The following is a 24,949-nucleotide window of genomic DNA, read 5'->3' as shown; positions in this document are numbered from 1 at the left end:
AATAGTGTTTGTGCAAGTGCAGAGAGGTATAATCTTAATAATGGTTTCATAATAAGGGCCTAGTTATTTTCTGGTGTAGAATACAAGACCCGCCAACAAAGGAAGTCATTATAAGCTTCATGAAAAGGGGGAAAGTATCTGATCCAATGATTTCTGCTAATTATACTGATTTGTTGCTATAAATTACATGATTTCCAGTGTTCTTGGTTTCAAAAGCCAACTGACACCCAGAATGTCTCATAATTACCATTCAGCACATGCGGGAGGAAGACGTTTCTGAATTCATTCCTGACCATTTGACTCAGGTCATGAATTTATAGCCACATTCTTTTCTGTTTCCTTTCAAAAGAGCAAAAATACCTCCCATAGACAGTTATAAAATACAATAGAATTGGATGTGGGAATTAAGTTTTCCCCCCCTTTCCTAATGGCCTAACAATATCAGAATGGTTCCCTTTCATCGCACTGAGAATTACAGCTGTAGGCAAAACACTGTCTTCGGCCAATTCTCTAATCCTTGTGAATTGTTAAAAAAAAATTGATCAGTAAAGAAAAACTTTTCAATAGAAACTACATTACCGGGTGGTGGTTGCACATGCCTTTAATCTTGGCACTTGGGAGACAGAGGCAGGGGGATCTCTGTGAGTTGGAGAACAGCCTGGTCTACAAGAGCTAATTCCAGGACAACCTCCAAAGTCACAGAGAAACCCTCTCTTGAAACACCCCTCCCAAAAAAGAAAAACTACAACACTGAGGACGTGTTGGCACATTCAGGACTCAGGAGGCTAATACAGGAGGACCGGGTGTTCTAGGGCAGCCTGAGCTACAAAGTTTAATTTAAAAAGAAGAGGAGAGAGAAAAGAAGGGGGGAATGGAAAAAAAGTACTAAATTATAGACTTTAGTTCTGTGTCTGGTAAGGAAACAGGCTAAATGCAACGGAATAAATAGGGTAAAAAAGCAAAATACCAAAAGTATAATCACTTCAATACCCACGTCTTCTTCTAAGTTCCTGTGATATAATGCTGATTTTACTGCTACTACCAGGGGTAGAATTCGGTATAAGCCAATTCTAAGAAGGAGGTATCTTTGATACAATACCCTAGGAGGATATTATCTACTTACACTTAGAGTAGACTCAGAAATGACACATGAAATACAAGCAGCTTGGATCATGCATATATTTAATAGTAAAACAGTCATTAACAATACAATTTAGAAAAGTTGGTGAGAGCTCAGTGCTGTGAAAGAAAGAGACAGCCACTGTCCCAGCAAGTGGTCTGATGGGCGAAGCAGCGGCAAACTGGGCTGAAACAGCATATGTTCTAAGGAGCATCTACGGATTTGAATCTTGATAGCAGGCGTTCTTACTGTCTGCTGCACAGAGGGGAGGGCAGTAAGTTACAGTGAAGCAGGAGAGAGGAGCAATAGAGACCCAGGACAAGCAGATGGGGAACTGAGATGCAATTACAAAGACGTGGCTCGAAGGCCTTAAGTTTTAAATCATGTCATTCAAATTCAAGATCATGGGTTGCACAGGGTACAGTAAAGAATGCTGTGATGGATTGGAAATGACATAGACCCTGCTCTCATAGAGCTTACATCCTATATGAGACAGACACCCACCCACCCACACACACACACAGAAGAACCCTACAAAATATATTTACAAAGTAAAACCCATATAAATGAATACACATGTGAATAACCAAGATAGGAATGCTAAGAGATACTGTGTTAATAACTTCTTAGAACTCCCTAGGTTCTCAATGAGGATTTCCTACAAGAAAACAAAACAAAACAAAACAAAAAAACTACTATGTTAGAGGGTAGAACATGTGCAAAGGTATAGAAGTTGGAATAAATATGTCATATTCAGTAAGACAATTAGCTTGATTAGAGTAAAAGTCTAATAGATCTGGTTAGGAGTATGCCTAGTCACCTGGAAATCTGAGACATCAGGATTCCAAGTTTAAGGCCTGCAAGTTCAAGGCTAGCTTAGGCAACTTGCCTCAAAACAAAAAGTAAAAGAGAAGGCTCCTGAGGGTATAGCTCAGTGGTACAGCACTTACCTAACATGTTTAAGAACCTAGATATAGAGGCAGAGGCAGGTGGATCTCTGTGAGTTTGAGACAAGCCTGGTCTACAAGAGCCAGTTCCAGGACAGCCTCCAAAGCCACAGAGAAACCCTGTCTCGGAAAAAAAACAAAAACCAAAAAAACCTAGATGTGATCTCTAGCTCTCTAACCCCCCCCATACACACACTCAGATATACACACTCACTCACAAGCCAAGACAAAAACTGAGGCAGTAGAGATCAATTTGGTGAAAGAAACTGTAATGCTAGAACTGGTCCCCGACACAAAACGAAAAATGAATATTTTCTTAGGTAAGAGATGCGGCTACAGGTCCAGTACCAGTTCTGCTGCTCTCAAAGTTCCGTGGTTAAGACACAGGAACTGGCAATGAGAAAGGGCAGCTAGCCTCACTTATCATGCAGCTCCAGGTTCCTGTGAGAGATGTTCTCTCACAAACCAATGTGGTGGGCTCCAGAGGAGTGATATTTAAGGGTATATATGCACACAATAAATAACAAGAAACCAGGAATGAGACAGTACAGACGCAGCCAGCTTCTATAGGAACTCCTATGAAATGACAAGCAGGTTTCGAAGACAAGGAGATAAATTACTATGTACAGAGATATCATCCAAGTTATCCAGATTCTTAGTCCTAAATGTTCAGTCAGAACATCCTTCACTCTAGCTACTAAAAATTAGGTGAGGAACAGATGTATGTATTTTTTTTTCTTTCTTTTTTCTTTTTGGCCTTTTGAGTCAAGATCATATTATATAGCCATGGATGGCATGGTAATACTTATGTAGCCCAGACTGACTTCAAAGCTCCTGGTGATCCTCCTGTCAAAAATCCTGAGTGCTGGAATTACAGGTATGTGCCACCATACCTAACAAACAGATGTGGATACTTAGTAAGTTGTTTATTTTTTAATTACTGTGACAATCAACTTTGATCCTAACATCTTAGAATTCAGAGCCCTGATCTACATGGGATGCTCATGTCCCTAATGGCAGACAGGTTAGTAAGGGCCCGGATTCTCCTGGTGTTTTAAGTGAAGGGTCAAGCAGTGCACACTGAAAAGAGGCTGCTCTCAGCCAAAGCAAGTAAGACCTCTTTCTTTAAGCTGATTGATCTGAAGCTGTTCCAGGAGGGGAAAGAAAAAAAAGAGTTCAGGCCAGATGTTCAGCAGCAGCCAGAGTCAGAGCCTACATCACAAGAGTTCCGCTGAGATGAATTTGGCCCCATTGATGTTGAAATTGACTGTTGGGGCCCAATCTTGATGCCATTTGCCTGCAAAACAAAAGGGGATGATTCCTACATCAGCGATGAAGTGAGTGACGGGAAGGACAGGAATAAAGGAATAGTTAAATTCTAAGAACCTTCTCTAGCCAAACGTCTGTGGAAGAATGACTGGGTTGTGAGTAGAGGCGGCTTTGTGCTGGTCTTCAAGGTGCACCGCTGCACATACATTTTATAGCTATGTGCAGAATTAAGATGTGACTGTGCAAGATGAGGAGAACTAAGGGGACTGAGGAGACAGCTGAGCAGGGAAAGAACTTGCCAGGTAAGCCTGAGGGCCACAGTCTAGGTGCTTGGAAACCATCCAAGAGCCAAATGGGCATGGCATTGCACTTTCCATCCCAGGCCTTGGGAGGCAGAGGTAGGGCAGCCCTATAGCAAACTGGCTAACCAGACTAGTCTAAATAGAGAGCTCTGGGCTCGGAGAGAAGCCCTGCCTCAATATGTAAAGTGAGAAGTGATGTCGAAAGTACCTGTTGTCTTAGGGCTCCATACATGTGAACATGCGTATATTTATGTGCCCATCACATATGGCATACATGTGCCAAAAACACTTATTTAAAGAGTAAGTGAAGCAAAGAATAAATAGAAGTGGCGTATTAGCATATGATTTTTTTTTAATCTATCCCAGAGTTTTCCCTCCTAAGAAATTAAGAATTCTCTCTCTCTCATATTCTGGAATAGCAAGAGACTGAAGTCAAGAAGAAAAAAAACTCCTATTATCTATGTCTGTGGACAGCAGGCTGGAGAGATGGCTCAGAGGTTAAGAGCACTGACTGCTCTTCCAGAGGTCCTGAGTTCAATTCCCAGCAACCACATGGTGGCTCACAACCATCTGTAATTAGATCTGGTGCCCTCTTCTGGCCTGCAGGCATACATGCAGACAGAACACTGAATACATAATAAATAAATAAATCTTTAAAAAAAAAAAGTCTGTGGACCGATAGCTTATCTCTGTCAGCATTATGGGGCTCAGACTTGAGAGAAAACCAGAAACTGACGATGGGTTCTTAGACACCTGCACTGAAAAAGAAAGTTTGAATTGGCAGTTGTGATTAGTGTGGCATCAGGCAGGAATGCTGACATGATAGGGAGCTTCTATCAAGGTAACTGCCAGTCCAACCCCAACCCTTCTCACCTCATTGTGGACATCAAATAAGCCTTGCTGGATCTTCCTATATATTTCTTTGGCTGTGTTAATGAAGGCCTGAGGGAGACACAAATCATTTGTCACTCTTCAATTTAAGTAGAGAGATGAGAGAAATACACACCAGTCTGAGGCTAACCTGGTCTACACAGTAAGATCCAGATCAGTCAGAGCTACTCAGAGACACTCTATCTCAAACCTTAGAATAATTAAGAAACACTAGAAAGGAGGAATACAAAAATTTCAGCAAGGCATGGTGGTGGTGTACTCTTTTAATCCTAGCACTATGAAGGCAGAAGGCAGGTGGATCTCTAGGATTTTGAGGCCAGTCTGGTCTACATAGCAAGTTCTAGGCCAGCCAAGGTTATATAGATCCTGTCTTAAACCACCCCCCAAAAAAAACCAAACTCAGCTAGGGTATGGTGGCACACACCTTTAATCCCAGCACCCAATAGGCAGAGGCAGGCATATCTCTGAGTTTGAGGCTAGCCCTGGCCTACAGAGTGTTGCAGAACATCTAGGGGCACACAGAGAAACCCTGTTTCAAAAACAAACAAAAAAGGATATTTTCCACAAATATCCTTGAAAAAGCCATTGACTAAGGCTGGAGAGATGGCTCAGAGGTTAAGAGCACTGGCTGCTCTTCCAGAAGTCTTGAGTTAGAATCCCAGCAACCACATGGTGGCTCACAACCATCTGTAATGAGATCTGGTGCCTTCTTCTGACCTGCAGGAATATATGCAGGCAGAACACTGTATACATAATAAATAAATAAATCTCCCCCCCCCTTTTTTTTTGGTTTCTCGAGACAGGGTTTCTCTGTATGGCTTTGCAGGCTGTCCTGGAACTCTCTCTGTAGACTAGGCTGGCCTCGAACTCACAGAGATCCGCCTGCCTCTGCCTTCCGAGTGCTGGGATTAAAGGCATGTGCCGCCAACACCCGGCAATAAATAAATCTTAAAAAAAAAAAGCCATTGACTAGATATAGTGGTATGCACCTGTCATTCCAATATGAGACTAAAGCAGGAGGAGGATTGCAAACTTGAGGCCAGCTTGAGCTACACAGCAAGTTTTGGAGTAGTTTGGGCTGTATAGTATGACCATATCTAAAGAAACAAGGCCACCATCATCACCACAATAAAACACATTGAGTACAGTTGTAAAAAAGTAATCTTACTGTATTCAGGTACTGATGTTCCTAGGTTGTAGATTGACAGCCATTGCAAATAAAACAAATACACTCAGCCAGGCAATACAGTCAACACCTGGCATCACAATGAGGACAGTTTCTGTCAGATTCCCGGCTGAAGTGATTTAAATAACAGTGGTATCTAATCCTCAATAATGTTATCCAAGGCAAAAATAAACCCTTAGGAATTCGGGTAAAGGAAATGAGACAATTCCCCTAGAAAGAGACATCCAGCCACTCTGACCACAGCACACTCTTTGTTTACTCCTGTCCCCTGCCCCCCAGGAGGAGTCCGAAGAACACAGCAGCAGTACGACCTCCGAGCCGCCCCCCTTTCTCTGCAATGGTACCTCTTCAACATTGCAGGCTGTCTTGGCTGAGGTCTCCATGAACACAAGGCCGTGCTCCCGAGCAAAGGCCTCTCCCTCCTCCCTTCTCACATCCCTTCGGGACTCTAGATCACTGTAAGAGAGTAATTAGGGAGAAAATTTAAAGATTTAAGAGGGGGTGGCCACAGTTCTAAAAGGATCCCATCACATTTTAAAACTGCCAACTAATGCTCGAAAGGTGTAAACACGGCAGGATAATCTTGTGTAGGCCTATTGACTTCTATGATTCACATTCATAATAGCTTCTTGAGGGCTGGAGATAACACTGTTACAAAAAACAGGCTTGTAAAGAAGTGAGCCAACCTCATTCACTCCGGGTACCCTATGCCTTTTGTTTGGGTTTTGAGTTTTGTTGTTTTGTTTTGTTTTTCAAGACAGGGTTTCTCTGTGTAGCTTTGGAGCCTGTCCTGGAACAGGCCTGCTTCTGTCTCCCAAGCACTGAGATTACAGGCGTGTGCCACCCACCACTGCCCAGCTGTTTTGATTTTTGTTTTGAGACAGGGTTTCCCTGTATTGTTTTGGAGGCTGTCCTGGAACTCACTCTGTAGACCAGGCTGGCCTGGAACTCAGAGATCCGCCTGCCTCTGCCTCCTGAGTAATGGGTGTTTGGGACCCCTCCCACTCCTGGCTGCTACCCTGTGACTTTTCAGGTGGGATCTAGGTAAAGGGAGGTGCTATTTAGTAGAAGGCTCAAATCTACGGACTTCTCATGGCATAGTGATGGCGCTTTCTTTCCCTAGAATGAACTAGGAGAGACTGAGCCAGGAATAAGGAGAGCAGTCACCTTAACTCTTACTGGTCTCATTTCTAGTGTGTATAAGAGACTTAGCACTTGAGAATTAGAGAAAGTGATAAGGATATAATTTAGGTGAAATGGGGCCAAAACCAGAAATGGAGAAAAGTAGCATGGAAAGGCATGAAAACTAGAATAAGAAGCTGGTGAAAACAGTAAGACGGACATGGCTTTTGATTTTCAAATGGGAAATTTTGTCTGAGAGAGTCTAGTTCTCTAGCCATGAAAAAAATAAGAAGTTCATGGTGTTAGTTAGAATTACTATTGAGCCGGGCGTTGGTGGCGCACGCCTTTAGTCCCAGCACTCGGGAGGCAGAGGCAGGCGGATCTCTGTGAGTTCGAGGCCAGCCTGGTCTACAAAGTGAGTTCCAGGACAGCCTCCAAAGCCACAGAGAAACCCTGTCTCGAAAAACCAAAAAAAAAAAAAAAAAAAAAAAAAAAAAAGATTACTATTGAGCCAGGCGGTGGTGGCACATGTCTTTTAATCCTAGCACTCAGGAGGCAGAGGCAGGCGGATCTCTGTGAGTTCCAGGACAGCCAGAACTGTTTCACAGAAAAATCCTGTCTTAAAAAACAAAAAACAAAGAATTACTATTGTGATGAAATACCATGACCAAAAGCCATGTGGTGAGGAAAGGGATTATTCAGTTAATGTTTCCATATCACAGTTTATCATCAAAGGAAGCAGGGCAGGAACCTGGAGACAGGAGCTGAGGCAAACGCCGAGGAGGGGTGCTGCTTACTGGCTTGCTCCCTACGGCTTTTCATCCTGTTTTCTTACAGAATCCAGAACCACCAGTCCAGGGGTGGCCTCACTCACAATAGGCCCCCATCAGTCACTGATTAGGAAAATGACCTATAGGCTTGCCTGCGGTGCAGCCTTACAGAGCCACTAAATCGACTGAGGCTCCCTCTTCCCTGATAACTCTCGATCAGTGGTTCATAACATCCTAATGTCACAACACTTTAAAACAGTTCCTCATGATGCGGTGACTGCCCCCAACCATAAAATTATTCTCACTGCTACTTCATAACTGTAATTTTGCTATTGTTATGAAACTATAAATATTTTTGGAACAAAGGTTTGCCCAAGGGGTCATGACCCACAGGCTGAGAATCGATGCACTAGCTTGTGTCAAGTTGACATAAAACTAGCCAGTACATCCACTAAAGAACATTAAATCAGCAAGAGGTACCCCAAACTTTACACAGCTTCTGACTCCTATTCCTTTGCAACTGTCCTGGCTTCCACACTCCATAAATGGCACAAGACAAAAAGACAAAGTGTTCAAACATCTGCAATCCTAGCACTTGGGGGCCCAACACAGAAGGATTGTGACTTAAAGCCAGTCTGGGCTACACTGAGATCCTGTTTTAAAGCTGAAAATAAAGCTGGGTGTGGTGGCACATGCCATTAATTCCAGCACTCAGGAAGCAGATACAGGTAGATCTCTGGGAGTTCTAGGGCATTTTGGTCTACAGAGCAAATACCAGGCCAAAAATATAATGATAATAGTAATAATAATTTTCAAAATCAATATGTAGCAGGAAACGAGAGTGGAAGAATCGATTGCTGACTCCCATGCTTTACCATGCCTAAAAGAAACAGATATGCAGGTAAGTAGCAACTGCTGTATTTAAAAACAGAATTTTGCGCTTGGTCTGTTTCTGTTTTTCTTTATGTAGCCTTGGCTGTCCGGGAACTCTCTCTGTAGACTAGGCTGGCTTTTAATTCAGAGACCCACTTGTCTCTGTCTCCCGAATGCGGGGTTAGGGTATGCATCGTTATCACCACCAAGTAAGAATGTAATTTTTTGTTTTTTTTGAGACAGGGTTTTCTCTGTGGCTTTAGAGTCTGTCTTGGAACTCGCTCTGATAGACCAGGCTGGTCTCGAACTGACAGAGATCTGTCTGCCTCTGTCTCCTGAGTGCTGGGATTAAAGGCATGTGCCATCAAAACTCGGCTAAGAATGAACTTTTTTGTAAAAGGAAATATAAACACATTTTTAAAAATTATCTTACAACTTTCCAAACAGGTATCATTATTTAGGAGCCCAAATGTAGCTCAGTTGGTAGAATTCTTGACTAGTATGCAGAAAGAACTGGGCTCAATCCTAGCACTAAAGATAAAAGCAGAAGGATTAGAAGATCAAATTTACCCTCAGCTACACAGCTACACAGTGTGTTCAAGGCTAGCCTGCAACACCTGAAGTTCTGTCTTCAAAGAAATGTTATTTTCTTTTTTAAAATTTTTATATAAGGGCTAGAGAGATGGCTCAGCAGTTAAGAATACTGACTGTTCTTCCAAAGGTCCTGAGTTCAATTCCCAGCAACCACATGGTGGCTCACAACCACCTTGAATGAGCTTTGGTGCCCTCTGCTGGCATGCAGGCAGAAGATTGTATACATAATAAATAAAATATTTTTTAAAAATTTATATAAATCAAAGACTATCTTATTTTACATACCAATCCTAGTTCCCTCTCCCTCCCATCCTCCCATTTCCCCCACCCCACCCCATCCACTCCTCAGGGAGAGTGAGACTTCCCATTGGGGAATCATCAAAGTCTGTCAAATCATTTGGGGCAGGGCCTAGCACCGCTCCCCCCACCCCGTGTTTCTAGGCTGAGAGAGTATCCTTCTATGGCCCCACAGCCTGCTCAGGCCCCCCAACTGACACCCACATTCAGGGGGCCTGGTTCGGTCCTATGCTGGTTCCCCAGCTGTCAGACTAGGGTCTGTGAGTTGAAGTATGTCATTTTCAATATATTTTATTTATTTATTATGTGTGTATGTGTTTACCTGTGTGTGTATACATATGAGATGCCACATATGTAGAGGTCAAAGGCAACATGTGGGAAACTTGTTTCTTTCTTTCTACTATGTATGATCAGAGAGCAAACTTTAAGTCATTATATAATGCCTTTGGCCTTGGCAGCAAGTGTCAAAATATGTTATTTAGATCTATCTCATTTTTAAAGATTTTAAGAAAATTGTGTGTATTTATACCATTTGTGTTTGGGTACCTGTGGAGGCCAGAAGAAGGTATAACATCCCCTGAAGCTGGAGTCACAGGCAATGGTGAGACACCGTACATGGGTATTGGGAATGGAACTCAGGTCCTTGGGCAGAACAAGAGTTCTTAACCCCTGAGCCATCTCTCCAGCCTGTTTTAGGGCTCATCTAGTCCAGGTGACTCTCCATCTCTCTGTATAACCCAAGATAGTTTTCAAATCTGATCCACCTACCTGCACTTCTCAGATTTTATGATTACATGATGATGCCTGGTTCATCAGTTTTTATTATTTCTTTGTTTGTTTGCTTTTTTGAGATAGGTTTGCTCTGTGTAGCTCTGGAGCCTGTTCTGGCTGTCTTGGAACTCACTCTGTAGACCAGGCTGACCTCGAACTCAAAGATTCGCCTGTTTCTGCCTCCTGGGATTAAAGGTATGCACTATCATTGCCTGGCTCTGATTTTTTTTTACTATATTTATTTATCAATTTATTTATGTGTTTGTGTGTCTGTGTGTGGGGTACAGTCACACCATAGTGTATGCATGGAGGTAATAGGACAACCCTCTAGTTTTACCTTCTGGGGCCCAGGGACTGAACCCAGGTTGTCATGGTTGGCGGTTGGTGGCAGGCATCTCCACCCACCAAACCATCTCACTGCCTCTCATCTAATTTTCCAGATAGGCTTCTGATATATAGGCTAGGCTGGCCTAGAACTTGCTATATAGCCCAAACTTGTGAGTCTCTGTCTCACAGTGCAAATAGAAATGCACTTACACCTGGCTTAGATCTAACTCAGCCAGGTATTTCTTTTGGCCTATGGATGCAATTTTTAAAATTATATTTTAAAACTAAAAAAAATTAAATTAAAAAAATTTAAATTAGGAATACAAAGGCTTGCCAAAAATGTAAAGTGGAACCCTTGTGTATTCTTGGTAGGAATACAAAATGGTCCTGCGACAGTGGTTGTTCCTCAAAATTTAAACAGAGTTATCAAGTGGTCCAGCAATCTTATTGGTTACATAGCCAAAAGAACCCAAAGTAGGAATTTGAACAGATATATCTTTTTTCCCATGTTGATGACAACATCAGTCACAAGAGCCAAAAAGTGGCAGCAGCTCAGGTGTCCACAGAAAGACAGGTAGAAGAAATGTGGTCATAATAAATGCTAGGATCCTGAAACAGGAAGTTCTGATACATGGTATAACATGGACAGCGCCTGAAGACATTACGCTAGATGAAATAAGCCACCTACAAAAGCACAAGTATTGTGTAATTCTACTTATGAGGTGCCTAGAATACCTGTATTTATTTGTTTATTCTTAATTTATTTATCCTTTATGTCTTTCACATCATGCATTTATAAAGAAAGAATGCAGAGGCTGGGTGTGAAGGCGCAGCCCTGTAATCCCAGCCCTCAGGTCTAAGCTAGCTAGTGAGACTGAGGCCAGCCTAAGCTACACAGGCCCTGTTTCAACAACAACAAAAGAAAGTAGAATGGTTGTCGGATGGTGAGGAAGACACCAAGAGAAAGGAAGACGACAGAAATCGATGGTTCCAAAGTCTGAGAAAATGGCCAAGTTCTGAAGATGGATAATGGTGAGGTTTGCAGAACAATTCTAATATGTTTAGGGCCACAGAATATCTTAGAAGTGGTTAAAATGGTAAATTTTATGAATATCTTACCATAGTAACATTTTCTTACTAAGATGATATAGTGAAGTCTGGGTATCAAGAAACTCAGTGTCGGCCGGGCGGTGGTGGTGCACGCCTTTAATCCCAGCACTCGGGAGGCAGAGGCAGGCGGATTTCTGTGAGCTCAAGGCCAGCCTGGTCTACAGAGTGAGTTCCAGAACAGCCTCCAAAGCCACAGAGAAACCCTGTCTCGAAAAACCAAAAAAGAAAAAAAAAGAAACTCAGTGTCAAGCAGATAACACATGCCTACAGTCCCGGCCTCTGAGAGGTAAAGGCAGGAAAGTGGCAGTTTTTGGCCAGTCTGGGCTACAAAGTGAGTTCTAGGCCATCCCACACTACTTTGGAGAGACCCTGTCTCTAAATCAAAACAAAACGAAATAGAAGACAAAGAAATCCCATATGCACAGAGAAAGTTTGATGAAGGTCAAACATTACCTCTTGTTTCCGATCAGCATTATGACCATGTTTGAGCTCGAGTGCTGGCGGGCATCCTCTAACCATGAGGTCAGGTGGTTGAAGGTTTCACGTCTACAGCGGAACAATTTAGAATGGTGGTCAGGAGCCTGTTTCAATAAGCCAAAGTTGCTCCAAATACTTGAGAAGGGAAGAAACGCGTGCAAAAAAAAAATAGCCATCCCTACTCTAATTCCTTGGCAGGAGCCACAGATAGAGGGCAGCTTGAGGGAAGTCAGGCAGCCGGCCCCACCCCAGCCCTCACTCACCTTGTGATGTCGTACACCAGCAGTGCTCCAGCTGCTCCCCTGTAGTAGGAACGGGTGATAGAACGGAAGGACTCTTGCCCAGCCTTTACCATCAACATGGCAACAAAAAATCCCAGTAAAACCAGGTTATTTCCAGAGAAAGTGAATTGCTCACATGCCACCCTAAAACAAAGAATTTAACTAAAGAAAAAACCTGTGCTAGATTAAGAAATCATAATAAATTAGGGGAAAGAAACATTCCTGTCCAGGGAGGAGTCCAGGTGGGCTAGTTTTCAATAAGCATGTGATTGAGATTTCGGGCAGGCCAATTACTACTCCTTAAGAGAGGGTCCATTGCCGGGCGGTGGTGGCACACGCCTTTAATCCCAGCACTCGGGAGGCAGAGACAGGTGGATCTCTGTGAGTTCGAGGCCAGCCTGGTCTACAGAACGAGTTCCAGGACAGCCTCCAAAACAATACAGAGAAACCCTGTCTCGAAAAACCAAAAACCAAACAAAAAAGAAAAGGAAAATAGGAATAAGGAATAAGGAATAGAGAATGAGCCGGGCAGTGGTGGCGCACGCCTTTGGTCCCAGCACTTGGAGGCAGAGGCAGGCGGATCTCTGTGAGTTTGAGACCAGCCTGGTCTACAAGAGCGAGTTCCAGGACAGCCTCCAATGCCACAGAGAAACGCTGTCTGGAAAAACAAAAACCAAACCAAACAAACAAAAGAGGAATAGGGAATGATATCCAGGATCTAGGATAGTTTTCCTTAAAAGATTCTTGTTTAGCCAGCTGCATGGTGGTGGCGCATGCCTTTAATTCCAGCACTTGGAGGCAGAAGCAGATGGATCTCTGTGAGTTTGAGACTAGCCTTGTCTACAGAGAAATTTGCAGGACATTTAGGACTGCTACACAGAGAAATCCTGTCTTGAAAAACAAAAACAAATAAAAAGAATCCTGTTCATAATCTTATGTCTGAAAAAAAATCTTATGTCTGATGGGATCAAAATATTGCCTTATTTATAACTAAGCAATTAATTCCTCCCATGCTCTAGATACTTCTTTAAACCAAAAAAAAAAAAAAGATTTATTTATTATGTGTTCTATGTTCTATCTGCATGCATGCTTACAGGCCAGAAGAGGGCACCAGATCTCATTACAGATGGTTGTGAGCCACCATGTGGTTGCTGGGAATTGAACTCAGGACCTCTGGAAGAACAGTCAGTGCTCTTAACCTCTGAGCCACGTCTCCAGACCGATACTTTTGTTTTCTTAGCCTAATGGTTCCTTTATTTTATTTTTGCTTAAGTGAACCACAAGTGTCATTTAAATAAAAACACTGGGCTGGAGAGATGGTTCAGGGATAAAGAATGCTTACTGCTCTATCAGATGATGAAGTTCAGACCCTAGACCCACACTGGGCAGTGCACAAACACCTGTAACTTCAGTTCTAAAGGACCCAACGCCCCCTCATGGCCAGTGTGAGCACATAACACACACATAAATAGAAGCAGCCTCATGGCTGGTGCCTCTTCCCTCCTTCCCTCCCTCTCTTCCTCCCTCCCTCTCTCTTTCCTTCCTTCCCTCCCTCCTTCCCTCCTTCCCTCCCTCCTTCCCTCCCTCCCTCCCTCCGCCCCTCCCTCCCTCCCTCCTTCCTTTCTCTCTTTCTTTTCCCTGAGGCAGGGTTTCTCTGTGGCTTTGGAGGCTGTTCTGGAACTCACTCTGGTGTCTGTCTCTAACACTAATACTCCTCATCCTGCATCTGAGTATGAAGGAGACTGAAGCAAAAGAGCCCTGAGTTTGAGGCTAGGTTGGGCTACATAGTAAGACCCTGTCTCAAAAACACAGCAAACCAACGTACCACACAAAATACTTTGTGTTGAATCAATCCTGTTATTAAAGTTTTCACATTTTTGGAATAATTTCGCCTCATAAAACTCTGAAATAAGGCGGGCGTTGGTGGCGCACGCTTTTAGTCCCAGCACTCGGGAGGCAGAGGCAGGCGGATCTCTGTGAGTTCGATGCCAGCCTGGTCTACAAAGTGAGTTCCAGGACAGCCTCCAAAGTCACAGAGAAACCCTGTCTCGAAAAACAAACAAAAAAAAAAAACAAAAAAAACTCTGAAATAAAAGTTATTATCCACATTCTATCACTAGAAATCTATGCTGGAAACGTGAACATAAATGGGGTTTTATAGTATACAACCAACTGGTAATAGTACTGATAACATTAAATTTTCCTTTGAAGTTTATTTCCTTCTACGTGTATAAGTGTTTTGCCTTACACCATGTGCATGTCTGGTACCTATGGTGGTCAGAAGGCGGCACTGGAACCCCTGGAACGGGCAATGGATTGATGTGAACCCCCATGTGGGTCCTGGGAACTGAACCCAGATCCTCTGCAAGAGCTTCAAGTGCTCTTAACCTCTGAGCCATCTCCCGCCCCTACCATAACATTTTAAACTATTTTTTTTTGCCTAGCAGTGTATTAGGAACCACATACATCATCTCATATGATTCTCCTAGTACTCCTAAAGCAGAGTGCTATTGTTCTCCTTTGAAAATGAGGAAAATAATGCTCAGAGAGGCAAGTTAAAGAACTGGCAAAACCCACACCGCAGAGCTGTAATACCAACACAGAACACTGACACTCTATAGCACAGAAGCATTACAATCTAAGTTGGGGCGCAAATGTGAGAACAGAGTCTGTTAACTTATAGTGATTGTCTCCCCAGAAACACAGCCTCTGAAGGCATCATACAATTCCTTAGTCTTTACTGGAAATTCTGGAAACACCTTTAAGATTTGAAAGGCACTTTTGTCCACTAAAGCTACGTAGAATTTGATATTTACTCTGTCACTGTACACCCTAGCTCTTTGGGGGTCCTGTTTTGCTCTTATCTCTTACTTTTTTTTTCTTTTTGGTTTTTCAAGGCAGCCTGCAGATCAGGATGTAAAACTCTCAGCTAGTGCCTCAGTGTCTTGCCCGTCTGCTCCCCACTATGAAGATCACTGAACAAGCCTCTACAACTGTAAGCAAGCCCCCAATTTCTTCATAAGAATCGCCTTGGTCATGATGTCTTCTCACGGCAATAGAGCCATAAGTAAGAAACAGCTGTAGGCAAGCCATCCCATTAAGTGGAACATGGATCTTTGATGAAGAGAATTTACAGCTTTTTAATTTCTCCCAAGAGAGAGTAAGATATATAGTTTGAACTATCAGCTATAAGTCAGGTACTGTCTTGTTGTTGCTGTTTGTTGGTGGTGGGGTTTTCTGTTTGCTGGTGGTGGGGTTTTCTGTTTTGTTGGTGGTGGGGTTTTCTGTTTTGTTGGTGGTGGGGTTTTCTGTTTTGTTGGTGGTGGGGTTTTCTGTTTTGTTGGTGGTGGGGTTTGCTGTTTTGTTGGTGGTGGGGTTTTCTGTTTTGTTGGTGGTGGGGTTTTCTGTTTGCTGGTTTTTGTTTTTGTGTCACTGTGTTGGCTAGCCTGCACCTCTCTGTAGACCAGGCTGACCTTGAATTCTCAGGGACCCACCTGCCTCTGTCTCCTGAGTGCTGGGATGCATGCATCACCATGCCAAGCTTGCCATGAAGCTCTTTTATTTTTATTTTTTAATAATTTATTTCTTTTTATTTCATGCACACTGGTGTTTTGCCTGCATAGATGTCTGTTTGAGGGTGCCAGATTCCCTGGAACTAGAGTTACAGATAGTTTGTGAGCTGCCAATGAATGCCAAGAATTAAACCCATGTCCTTTGCAAGAGCAGTTAGTGCTATTAACCACTGAGCCATCTCTCCAGCCCTGCTATACAGTTTTTGTTTCGTTTGTTTGTTGGTTGGTTGGTTTTTCGAGACAGGGTTTCTCTGTATTGGTTTGGAGGATGTCCTGGAACTCGCTCTGTAGACCAGGCTGGCCTCGAACTCACAGAGATCCACCTGCCTCTGCCTCCTGAGTGCTGGGATTAAAGGCATGTGCCACCAATGCCCAGATACCACATAACATACAATTGTGGCTCCAAACTTTTTTTCATGACCAAACCATTTCTCATGTCAGCATTTAAGAAAACAAAAAACAAAAACAAAAACAAAACCTAGTGGGCTGTAGAGATGGCTCAGAGGTTAAGAGCACAGGTTGCTCTTCCAGAGGGCCTGAGTTCAAGCCTCAGGAACCACATGGTGGCTCACAACCATCCATAATGAGATCTGGCGCCCTCTTCTGGCCTGCAGGCAGAACACTGTACATGAAAAATAAATCTTAAAAAAAAAAAACAAAAATCCAAAAAATAATACAGAGAAACCCTGTCTGGAAAAACCAAAAGACAAACAAAAAACAAAGAAAAGAAAAAAATAACCCATTCAGGAGGCAATGGCAGGTGGATCGACATGAGTTCAAAGCCAAGGTCAGCGGGTCTATAGAATGAGTTCCAGAACAGCCAGTGTTATAGAGAGAAACCCTGTCTCAAAAAAAAAAAAAAAAAAAAAAAAAGAAAAGAAAAAAAGAAAAGAAAAGAAAAGAAAAAGCCAGCTAGCAAGCAAATGACCCTGACCATACTAATTGACATCTACTAGATTTTACTCTTGGCACTAAAACATCTATTTTTTTTAATATAGATATGGTGGCATACACCTGTAATTCCAATTTTTGGGTTTGGAGGCAGAAGGATAAGTAATTCAAGGTTACCCTTAGTTACATAGCTACCTGGGCTATTGTTCTGTCTTTAAAAACAAAAAATTAAATTACATTAACTTAAGTCAAAGAAGTAGGAGCTAACTTATATGGTTTGTATACCCATTGGCTTCACCCTCTGCTAATTTGTAAGAATTTATATCTTGACCTCTTGGGAGGTGGGGTTCCCATTATTAGAAATATAAAAATTAGAAGAAAATAAAACCTGAGTTGCAATATCTAGTTGGGGGTAAATAGTGGCAATGAACTCAAGACAGGGAAAGAAGGGAGTATGTGGCAACTGACTAAAATACAGAGAGTGAACGTTGACAATAAAGTAGTATTTCTTAGGTTTTATGGAGGCAGAGTGCTAAAAAGAAAAACTGACCAAATGAGGCAAGTCTTAAAGTATTGCTATCTGTCTGGAGTTAAGCACTGTTGAGAGATATAAAGTGATTCACAATATTATAATTAGGGCAACCCAAAAGGGTGAGATGAAAAATCTGATCAGAAGGAAATACAACCTCAAAGGAAACAGTCAACAGACATAAAGAATACTAAGTTTAGGGCTGGAGAGATGGCTCAGAGGTTAAGAGCACTGACTGCTCTTCCAGAGGTCCTGAGTTCAATTCCCAGCAACCACATGGTGGCTCACAACCATCTACAATTCAATCTGGTGCTCTCTTCTGGCAGAACACTGTATATATAATAAATAAATCTTTTAAAAAAAAGAATACTGAGTTTAAAGCATCTGATTAATAATGCATCCAAAAGTGGCAATAAACTTGAGGACTACCAGAAAAGGGCTTTGCCAAAAATGGCCCACAGTGTAGGCCCACAATGTGATCAAGGTTGATGGGAGTTGGAACTGAGAAGAAAGAAAATAATAGAATAGAAGAAAAAGAGAAAATGAAAAATAGCTTATACATGCCTTGTAGATATGATGGTTTTGGCTCTTAGTTCTAAGGGAAAAATGGTCAAATAATAAGAACTTAACAAAAACAGCAAGAGATTTTAGCTAAATATTATGAGCTATTTTCTATTTCTTTTTAACTAGAATAGAGACTACAATATTTTCCTTTGAAGAAAGAATAGTATAAATGAAATATTGCACACAAAAGCAATTTCTCTCAATTAGGCAAAATTCTGTTAAGCCAAGCCAAACTTTGATAGTCTTCCATTGTTTAAATTTTAAAATACAAGAAAGTCTCAAAAAAAAAAAAAACCCTAAAAGTAAATGAAACACAAGCAACTTTTACCCTAGAATTTTCATTTCTGGGAAGAGAGCCCACAGAAATTTTCAGACATCTGCACACAGCTGTAATGAGTAAGAATGGTCAGTGAAGCTGTGCAATGCTGATGTCTCAATGCATACACTCTTCTGGAGTTAGGCAGCTGTTAGATGAAGTGAGGCAGATCTGTATTCACTGATACTGGCAAGTCTCGGACATATGGAAGCGACCACAGAGAAGGCACAGTTATGTCTACTCTCGTCCCAATTCTACACATGTAAACACTAATGAAGACAAAAATCTCGGGCTGGTAAGACGGTTCAGTGAGCACAGCGCTTGTCATGCCGGCCTGGCGAAACGGTGGAAACACAGCACTCCACGAAGCAGTGGCCCCGCTCCCACACGCACCAGGCCGCATGCATACACTGCCATACACACACATACACACACACACACACACACACACACACACACACACACACACACACACACACACGAGTAATGAAGAAGTTTTAAAAAGTCTTTGGAAACACTCAACCATATACTTGTACTTATTTATATTCATTTGTTTTATTTAGACAGGTCTCTGTAGCTTGGCTGAGCTAGAACTCACTATGTAGTCTGCTTGTCTCTGTATCCCAAGTGCTGGTGTTAAAGGTATGCAAAATGTCTATTATTAATGAATTTATTTATTTATTTATCTATTTATTTCGAGACAGGGTTTCTCTGTATTGTTTTGGAGGCTGTCCTGGAACTCGCTCTGTAGACCAGGCTGGCCTCGAACTCACAGAGATCCGTCTGCCTCTGCCTCCCGAGTGCTGGGATTAAAGGCGTGCGCCACCACCGCCCGGCTATCAATGAATTTAAATGCACAGGAGTCTGAAAGCATAGACACCCTGAACCATTAACAGTGGATGCCTCTGGCAAAATGGCAACAGTGTGAGATAGAAAAGGGTCTTATGTAAAGGGATATTCACTTTTTTTGTTACATAAACTTCTATTGTTTTTTATTTTTTACTGCATTAGTTGAGTCTCTTTTTTGGGGGAGGGGGGAGGTTTCAAGACAAGGTTTTTCTGTGTAGCCCTAGCTGTCCTGGAACTTGCTTTTGTAGAGCAGGCTGGCCTTAACTTCATAGAGACCCACCTGCCTCTGCCTCCTGAGTGCTGGGATTAAAGGCGTGAACCACCACTGCCCCACAAAATTGAGTCGTTTAAAATAAAAAACATATGACTTTTATTTTTTAAACCTGAGTTAAACCTGCCTTGATCTTTCAACTCCTGGCATGACCTTTCAGCTTTTGGCCTCATCCTAGATTTTAAAACTACAGGTGTACAGCACCACATATGGCTACATTAGCTTTTATTATTATTTTGCCTTCTCTTACCGTATCCCAGATTTGTAGTTTGATTTGTTTTCCATCAATGTTGACCATACGGGCTCCAAACTCCACACCTGTCAGAGAAGGCCAAGAGAATGGATATGATTGTCATGAGCACACACATGTTAATCTGGAGGCTCATATTTCCCCAAAATGGTTATAATGATTCCTTTGTCTTCACGCAGTGACACTCAGTTCATTACTGCCTCTTATTGCTCAACTAAGATGTGTTCCTTTTGGTTTCTTTTCTAGAATTAAGAATCCATGGACACTGGGGGAGGTAGCTCACTTGATAAAGTATTTGCCTAGCATGCGTGAGTCCCTAGGACTAAATAAAGCGGAGCACAGGTTAGAGAGAGGGCTCTGCAGAAAAAGGAAAGAGTGTGCAGCTCTTGTAGAGTTTGGTTTCCAACACCCTCGTCAGGCAGCTCATAACTGCCCATAGCTTCAGCTCCAAGGGATCCCTTTCCTGGACACACACACACACACACACACACACACACACACACACACACACACACACGCACGCATGCACGAACACGAGATCCCAGCTCTCAAGAGGTGGAGGCAGTAGGAGCACTAGGATCAGAAGTTCAAGGTTATCATCACTTGTACAATAAACTCAAGGTTGGCCTAAGGCTGCACAGGTTAAAAAAATCACATTCCACAGCTGTATGTATAATACAGTGGTAGTACAATTGCAAAAGACGTAAGTCTCTTGGTTTAATTCCTTGCACTAAAAATAAATATGTGGATTCTTAGTGATAATATACCCAAATGAAGATAAGGGAATAAAGCTAACTAGAATCAAATAAATACCAATATTCTCACTGTTCTGATTTTATAATCAGGGAAAATTTTACTGTATTAAGACCCTGGTGAGGAGGGCAAGATTAAGAGCATTGGTTATTCTTCCAGAGATCCTGAGTTAATCCCCAGCAACTTGGTGGCTCACAACCATCTGTAATGAGATCTGGTACCCTCTGCTGGTGTGCAGGCAGAACACTGTATAATTGTAAATGAATAAATAAGCCGGGCGGTGGTGGCGCACGCCTTTAATCCCAGCACTCGGAGGCAGAGGCAGGTGGATCTCTGTGAGTTCGAGGCTGGGCTGGACCGACAGCCTCCAAAACAATCCAGAGAAACCCTGTCTCGTAAAAAAAACCAAAACCAAAAACAATAACTGTATAATTGTAAATGAATAAATAATTTAAAAAATCAATGCATATAAAATAAATATATAAATCTAAAAAAAAAAAAAAGGCTGGAGAGATGGCTCAGTGGTTAAGAGCACTGGCTGCTCTTGGAGAGAACCAGAGTTTGGCTCTCAACCACCTATAACTCCAGCTCCAAGGAACTCAACAATTTCTAGACCCTGCAGACACCTGTACACACATGTGCAAATAGATACCCATATATATATATATAAATAAAAATGAATAAATCTGAAGGGGGTGGAAGTTCCACGAGTGTGCCCCCAGGGATAGTTCTTTCCCTAGGTCTGGTTTTACAAATTCTGGTGATAAACTAACAAAATCAGTTGATTTATTATAAGACCTTATAATAATATCTAAGATTCTAGATTATCTTTTATTAGCCTTAAGAAAAGTGACAGATGTTGGGTGGAGGTGGTGCCTCATCTCTTGGGAGGCAAAGCCAGGCAGATCTTAGTGAGTTCTAGGCCAGCCTGATCTACAAAGTGAGTTCCAGGACAGGCAAGACTGTTGTACAGAGAAACCCTGTTTCAGAAACACCAACCAACCAACCAAACAAACAAACGAACAAACAAACAAAAAAACCAAAAATCAAAGCCAGAGCAGTTACTATAACAATTTGCAAATAATGTCTGAAGAACTTGTACCTATTACAAAGCAAGTTCCAGGAGAGTCAAAGCTACACAGAAAAACCCTGTCTCAATGAAAAACAAGAGAGAATGTAAAGCCACTGTAAGGAAGTCTTGTGATAAGCAGTTTCCATTAAATTAACTGGAAAGCTACAGTTCATAGGAAAAAAATTGAGAAAATTTACAATTCTAGGAAAAAATAAAGCTAAAAGGCAGACAAATTCTTTTTTCTTTCTTTCTTTCTTTTGGTTTTTCGAGACAGGGTTTCTCTGTGGCTTTGGAGGCTGTCCTGGAACTCACTCTGTAGACCAGGCTGGTCTTGAACTCACGGTGTCTTTTCTTTTTTTTTTCTTTTTTCTTTTTTTTTTTTTTTTGGTTTTTCGAGACAGGGTTTCTCTGTATTGTTTTGGAGGCTGTCCTGGAACTCACTCTGTAGACCAGGCTGGCCTCGAACTCACAGAGATCCGCCTGCCTGTGCCTCCCGAGTGCTGGGATTGTCTTTTCTTTTTTTAAAGATTCATTTATTTGAGGCTGGAGAGACAGCTGAGCAGTCAAGAGCACTGGCTGCTCTTTCAGGGGCCTGGGGTTCAATTCCCTGCATCCACACGGCAGCTCACAACCGTCTGTAACTCCAGTTCCAGGAGATCCAGCACCCTCGCACAGACATGTATGTGGGCAAAACACCAACACACATAAAATAAATAAATCTTTAAAAAATTTTATTATGTGTAGTGTTTTGCCTGCATGTATGCCTGCACACCAGAAGAGGGCACCAGATGTCATTATAGATGTTTATTCCTCTTATTTGCGCCCCCAAGAGGTGGATAAATTCTTAGGAATGTTAGTGTATACTGAAATCTGACCATGTAATATTTAATTCAAAGAACTTCTAAACTGTTTGAAAGTATTTCCTTCTTTTTTTTTTTTTTTTTTTTTTTTCGAGACAGGGTTTCTCTGTGTTGCTTTGGAGGCTGTCCTGGAACTCCCTCTGTAGACCAGGCTGGCCTCGAACTCACAGAGATCCACCTGCCTCTGCCTCCCGAGTGCTGGGATTAAAGGCGTGCGCCACCAACGCCTGGCTCCTTCTTTTTTTCTTTTTTTTAAGATTTATTATACACAATGTTCTGCCTGCATGTATGTCTGTGCACCAGAAGAGGGCGCCATATCTCACTATAGATGGTTGTCTCACTATAGATGGTTGTGAGTCACCATGTGGTTGCTGGGAATTGAACCCAAGACCTCTAGAAGTGCAGCCAGTATTCTTAACCTCTGAGCCATCTCTCCAGTCCAGTATTTCCTTTTTTTTTTTTTTTAAGGCTTTTAAAATTTTATGCAGCCGGGCAGCGGTGGTACATGCCTTTAATCCCAGCACTTGGGAGTTAGAGAAAGGCAGATCTCTGTGAGTTTGTGGTCAGTCTGGTCTGCAAGAGCGAGTTCCAGGACAGCCTCCAAAGCCACAGAGAAACCCTGTCTGGAAAAACCAAAAATAAACAAACAAACAAACAAATAAAAATCTTATGCATAAGTGTTTTGCCTGCATGTAAGTATGTGTGCTACATATGTGTCTGGTACTTGTGGAGGCCAGAAGAGGGCAACAGAGTCCTCTGGGACTGGAGTGACAGATGGTTATGAGCTGCCACTTGGGTGCTGGCAATTGAAACCCAGAAGAGCAGCCAGTGTGCCTACCTGCCGAGTGAGTCATCTCTCCAGCCTCCCTGAAAGACTTTCTTGGCAGAGTCTCAGAGTGCCCAATGGTTCTGTGTGTGAAGCAGGGTTTCTTTACTGTTAATTCTGAAACTATTTTTATTTGCAACTAAGAAAGTTGCCTAGAGGCAGGCGGATCTCTGTGAGTTCAAGGCCAGTCTGGTCTACAGAGCAAGTTCTGGGACCACCAAGAGAGAGGAACCCTGTCTTGAAAAACCCCAAAAGAAAGAAAGAAAGAGAGAGAGAGAAAGAAAGAGGGGGAGGAAGGAAGGAAGGAAAAGAAAGGGAGAAAGTAGCCTAAGAAACAGGTCCTGAAGGACAAGAGATCTTAAACCACCAGTAACTCCCAGAGTTCACCAGAAATGGCCTATCTCTAAAGCAGCAAGGAAACTGACAAACTGATAAGGCTTTTGGCATTCTTCTCTTCAAGGTAAAATTCATCTCTAGGACAGTATTTCAAAAACAGTGGTGTTAAAATCATTGCATCATAAGTCAGACGATTCCTCCCATTTTCTAGTTTCATACAGTATTTTGCACAAAGCACAAGGAATTCAGATTTTCAAGATTACTGATCTAGTTTACCTTCGGGAATGCTATAACACCAATTCAGTCACCCTATGTAGATATCCTCTCCCTATATAGAATATTTATACTTTAAGGTGCTACAATCTATAAGAAATATATAAAAATTGCTTCTGCCTATTACCTCAATAAAAATCAAAAGCTACTTTTGGGGAAAAATCAGTCAATTTTCTTTCTTTCAGAAAAGAATGTAATTTCAATGAGTAAGAAACTAAAACATTGGGGCTAGAGAGGTGGCTCAGAGGTTAAGAGCACTTCACTGCTCTTCCAGAGGTCCTGAGTTCAATTCCCAGCACCCATATGGCGGCTCACGACCCTCTGTAATAGGATCGGTGTTCACTTCGAAAAACATGTGAGGTTGGTAGTTAACCACAAACTACAGATGAGATTCTGAATAAGCAGTTGTGTTTTCGCGGGATTTTTTTTCCCCCAGAAGCATACACGTTGCATTTGAAGAAAAGTTCCAATGGCAACTAGTGTTTCTCTCACATCCATCTCTCAAGTCACCTTCCAATCATTTGCCCTCTATTTACCAGCTTTTATCACTTTTTCATATACCGTGGCTTAGGACTAAGGTAGGGAGGCGTAACTTTCCACGTAGAATACTGAGACTGTTAACTTCCTCCTTTAGCAGTTCAGCCAGCCAGCTTTTATCTGTTCTGGAACGAGGGGGTGCGCTTACCTATTGTGAGGTCGTGCACAGGCTGGAACCGCTTATCGGTGAACTGCAGGAGGAGACATGACTTCCCCACACCTGAAAAAGACACGGCGCGGGGTAGACACGCCGCCCGGGAGGCCGCGGGCTCGCAGCCGGGGTCCAGGGGCTAAGGAAAAGACAGAGCCCCGCCCCCGGGGTTCGCCCCGCCCCCTCCGCTCAACTCCGCCCGCCCGGCCCCCTCGCCCCGCCCCGCCCCCAGGCCGATTTCGGAGGTGGGATCCCCCGCCCCGGCCCCGAAGGCGGTCCTCCGGCGGGTTACCTGTGTCTCCGATGATGATGTACTTGAAGAGGTACGCGTAAGTCATGGTCCCGAGGCGTCTGTGTTCCGGGTCCGCCTGATGCCTACAGCCACTTACCTCCGACCTCTCTAGCCACTCGATCCACCGATCTCCTTATTTTTTTGCCTCCGCTCCAGCCCTTCTAGCTCAGGCCGCGTCTCTATTGCTCTCCCCAGAAATCCTCGCTGAATCCCGAGTACCCGACGCCGCCTCCAGGGCCGCCCCGCGCTCTTCCACATGCCATTATCCCA

The 24,949-nt window shown here is 42.7% G+C and overlaps 1 protein-coding gene and 1 non-coding gene across 3 annotated transcripts; one reads left to right on the top strand and one right to left on the bottom strand.

Moving 5' to 3' along the window:
• Positions 1-1,165: 1,165 nt before the first annotated feature.
• On the bottom strand, positions 1,166-24,938 carry Rab2b (RAB2B, member RAS oncogene family). 2 transcript variants are annotated; one of them, XM_040736700.1, is made up of 8 exons: positions 24,680-24,938; positions 24,385-24,456; positions 19,580-19,647; positions 12,320-12,402; positions 12,033-12,125; positions 6,060-6,171; positions 4,512-4,580; positions 1,166-3,364 (listed from the first exon to the last, which is right to left on the bottom strand). In XM_040736700.1, the coding sequence occupies exons 1-8, from the start codon at positions 24,723-24,725 to the stop codon at positions 3,257-3,259; spliced, it is 651 nt and encodes a 216-aa protein (XP_040592634.1). In that variant the 5' UTR covers positions 24,726-24,938; the 3' UTR covers positions 1,166-3,256. The 2 variants fall into 2 exon arrangements, with proteins under 2 accessions (XP_040592634.1, XP_040592635.1); XM_040736701.1 differs by having other exon boundaries at positions 12,320-12,481; positions 24,680-24,745.
• LOC121136383 lies at positions 20,981-21,101 on the top strand. Its single transcript, XR_005873470.1, has one exon. It is a non-coding gene; the product is annotated as a small nucleolar RNA SNORA72 (small nucleolar RNA).
• Positions 24,939-24,949: the final 11 nt, after the last annotated feature.

Source organism: Mesocricetus auratus, unplaced genomic scaffold, assembly GCF_017639785.1.
Source record: "Mesocricetus auratus isolate SY011 unplaced genomic scaffold, BCM_Maur_2.0 Super-Scaffold_100066, whole genome shotgun sequence".
NCBI classification, from domain to species: Eukaryota; Metazoa; Chordata; class Mammalia; order Rodentia; family Cricetidae; genus Mesocricetus; species Mesocricetus auratus.
Note: the sequence above shows the minus strand (reverse complement) of the source record. Positions and strands in the feature narration are given on the sequence as shown.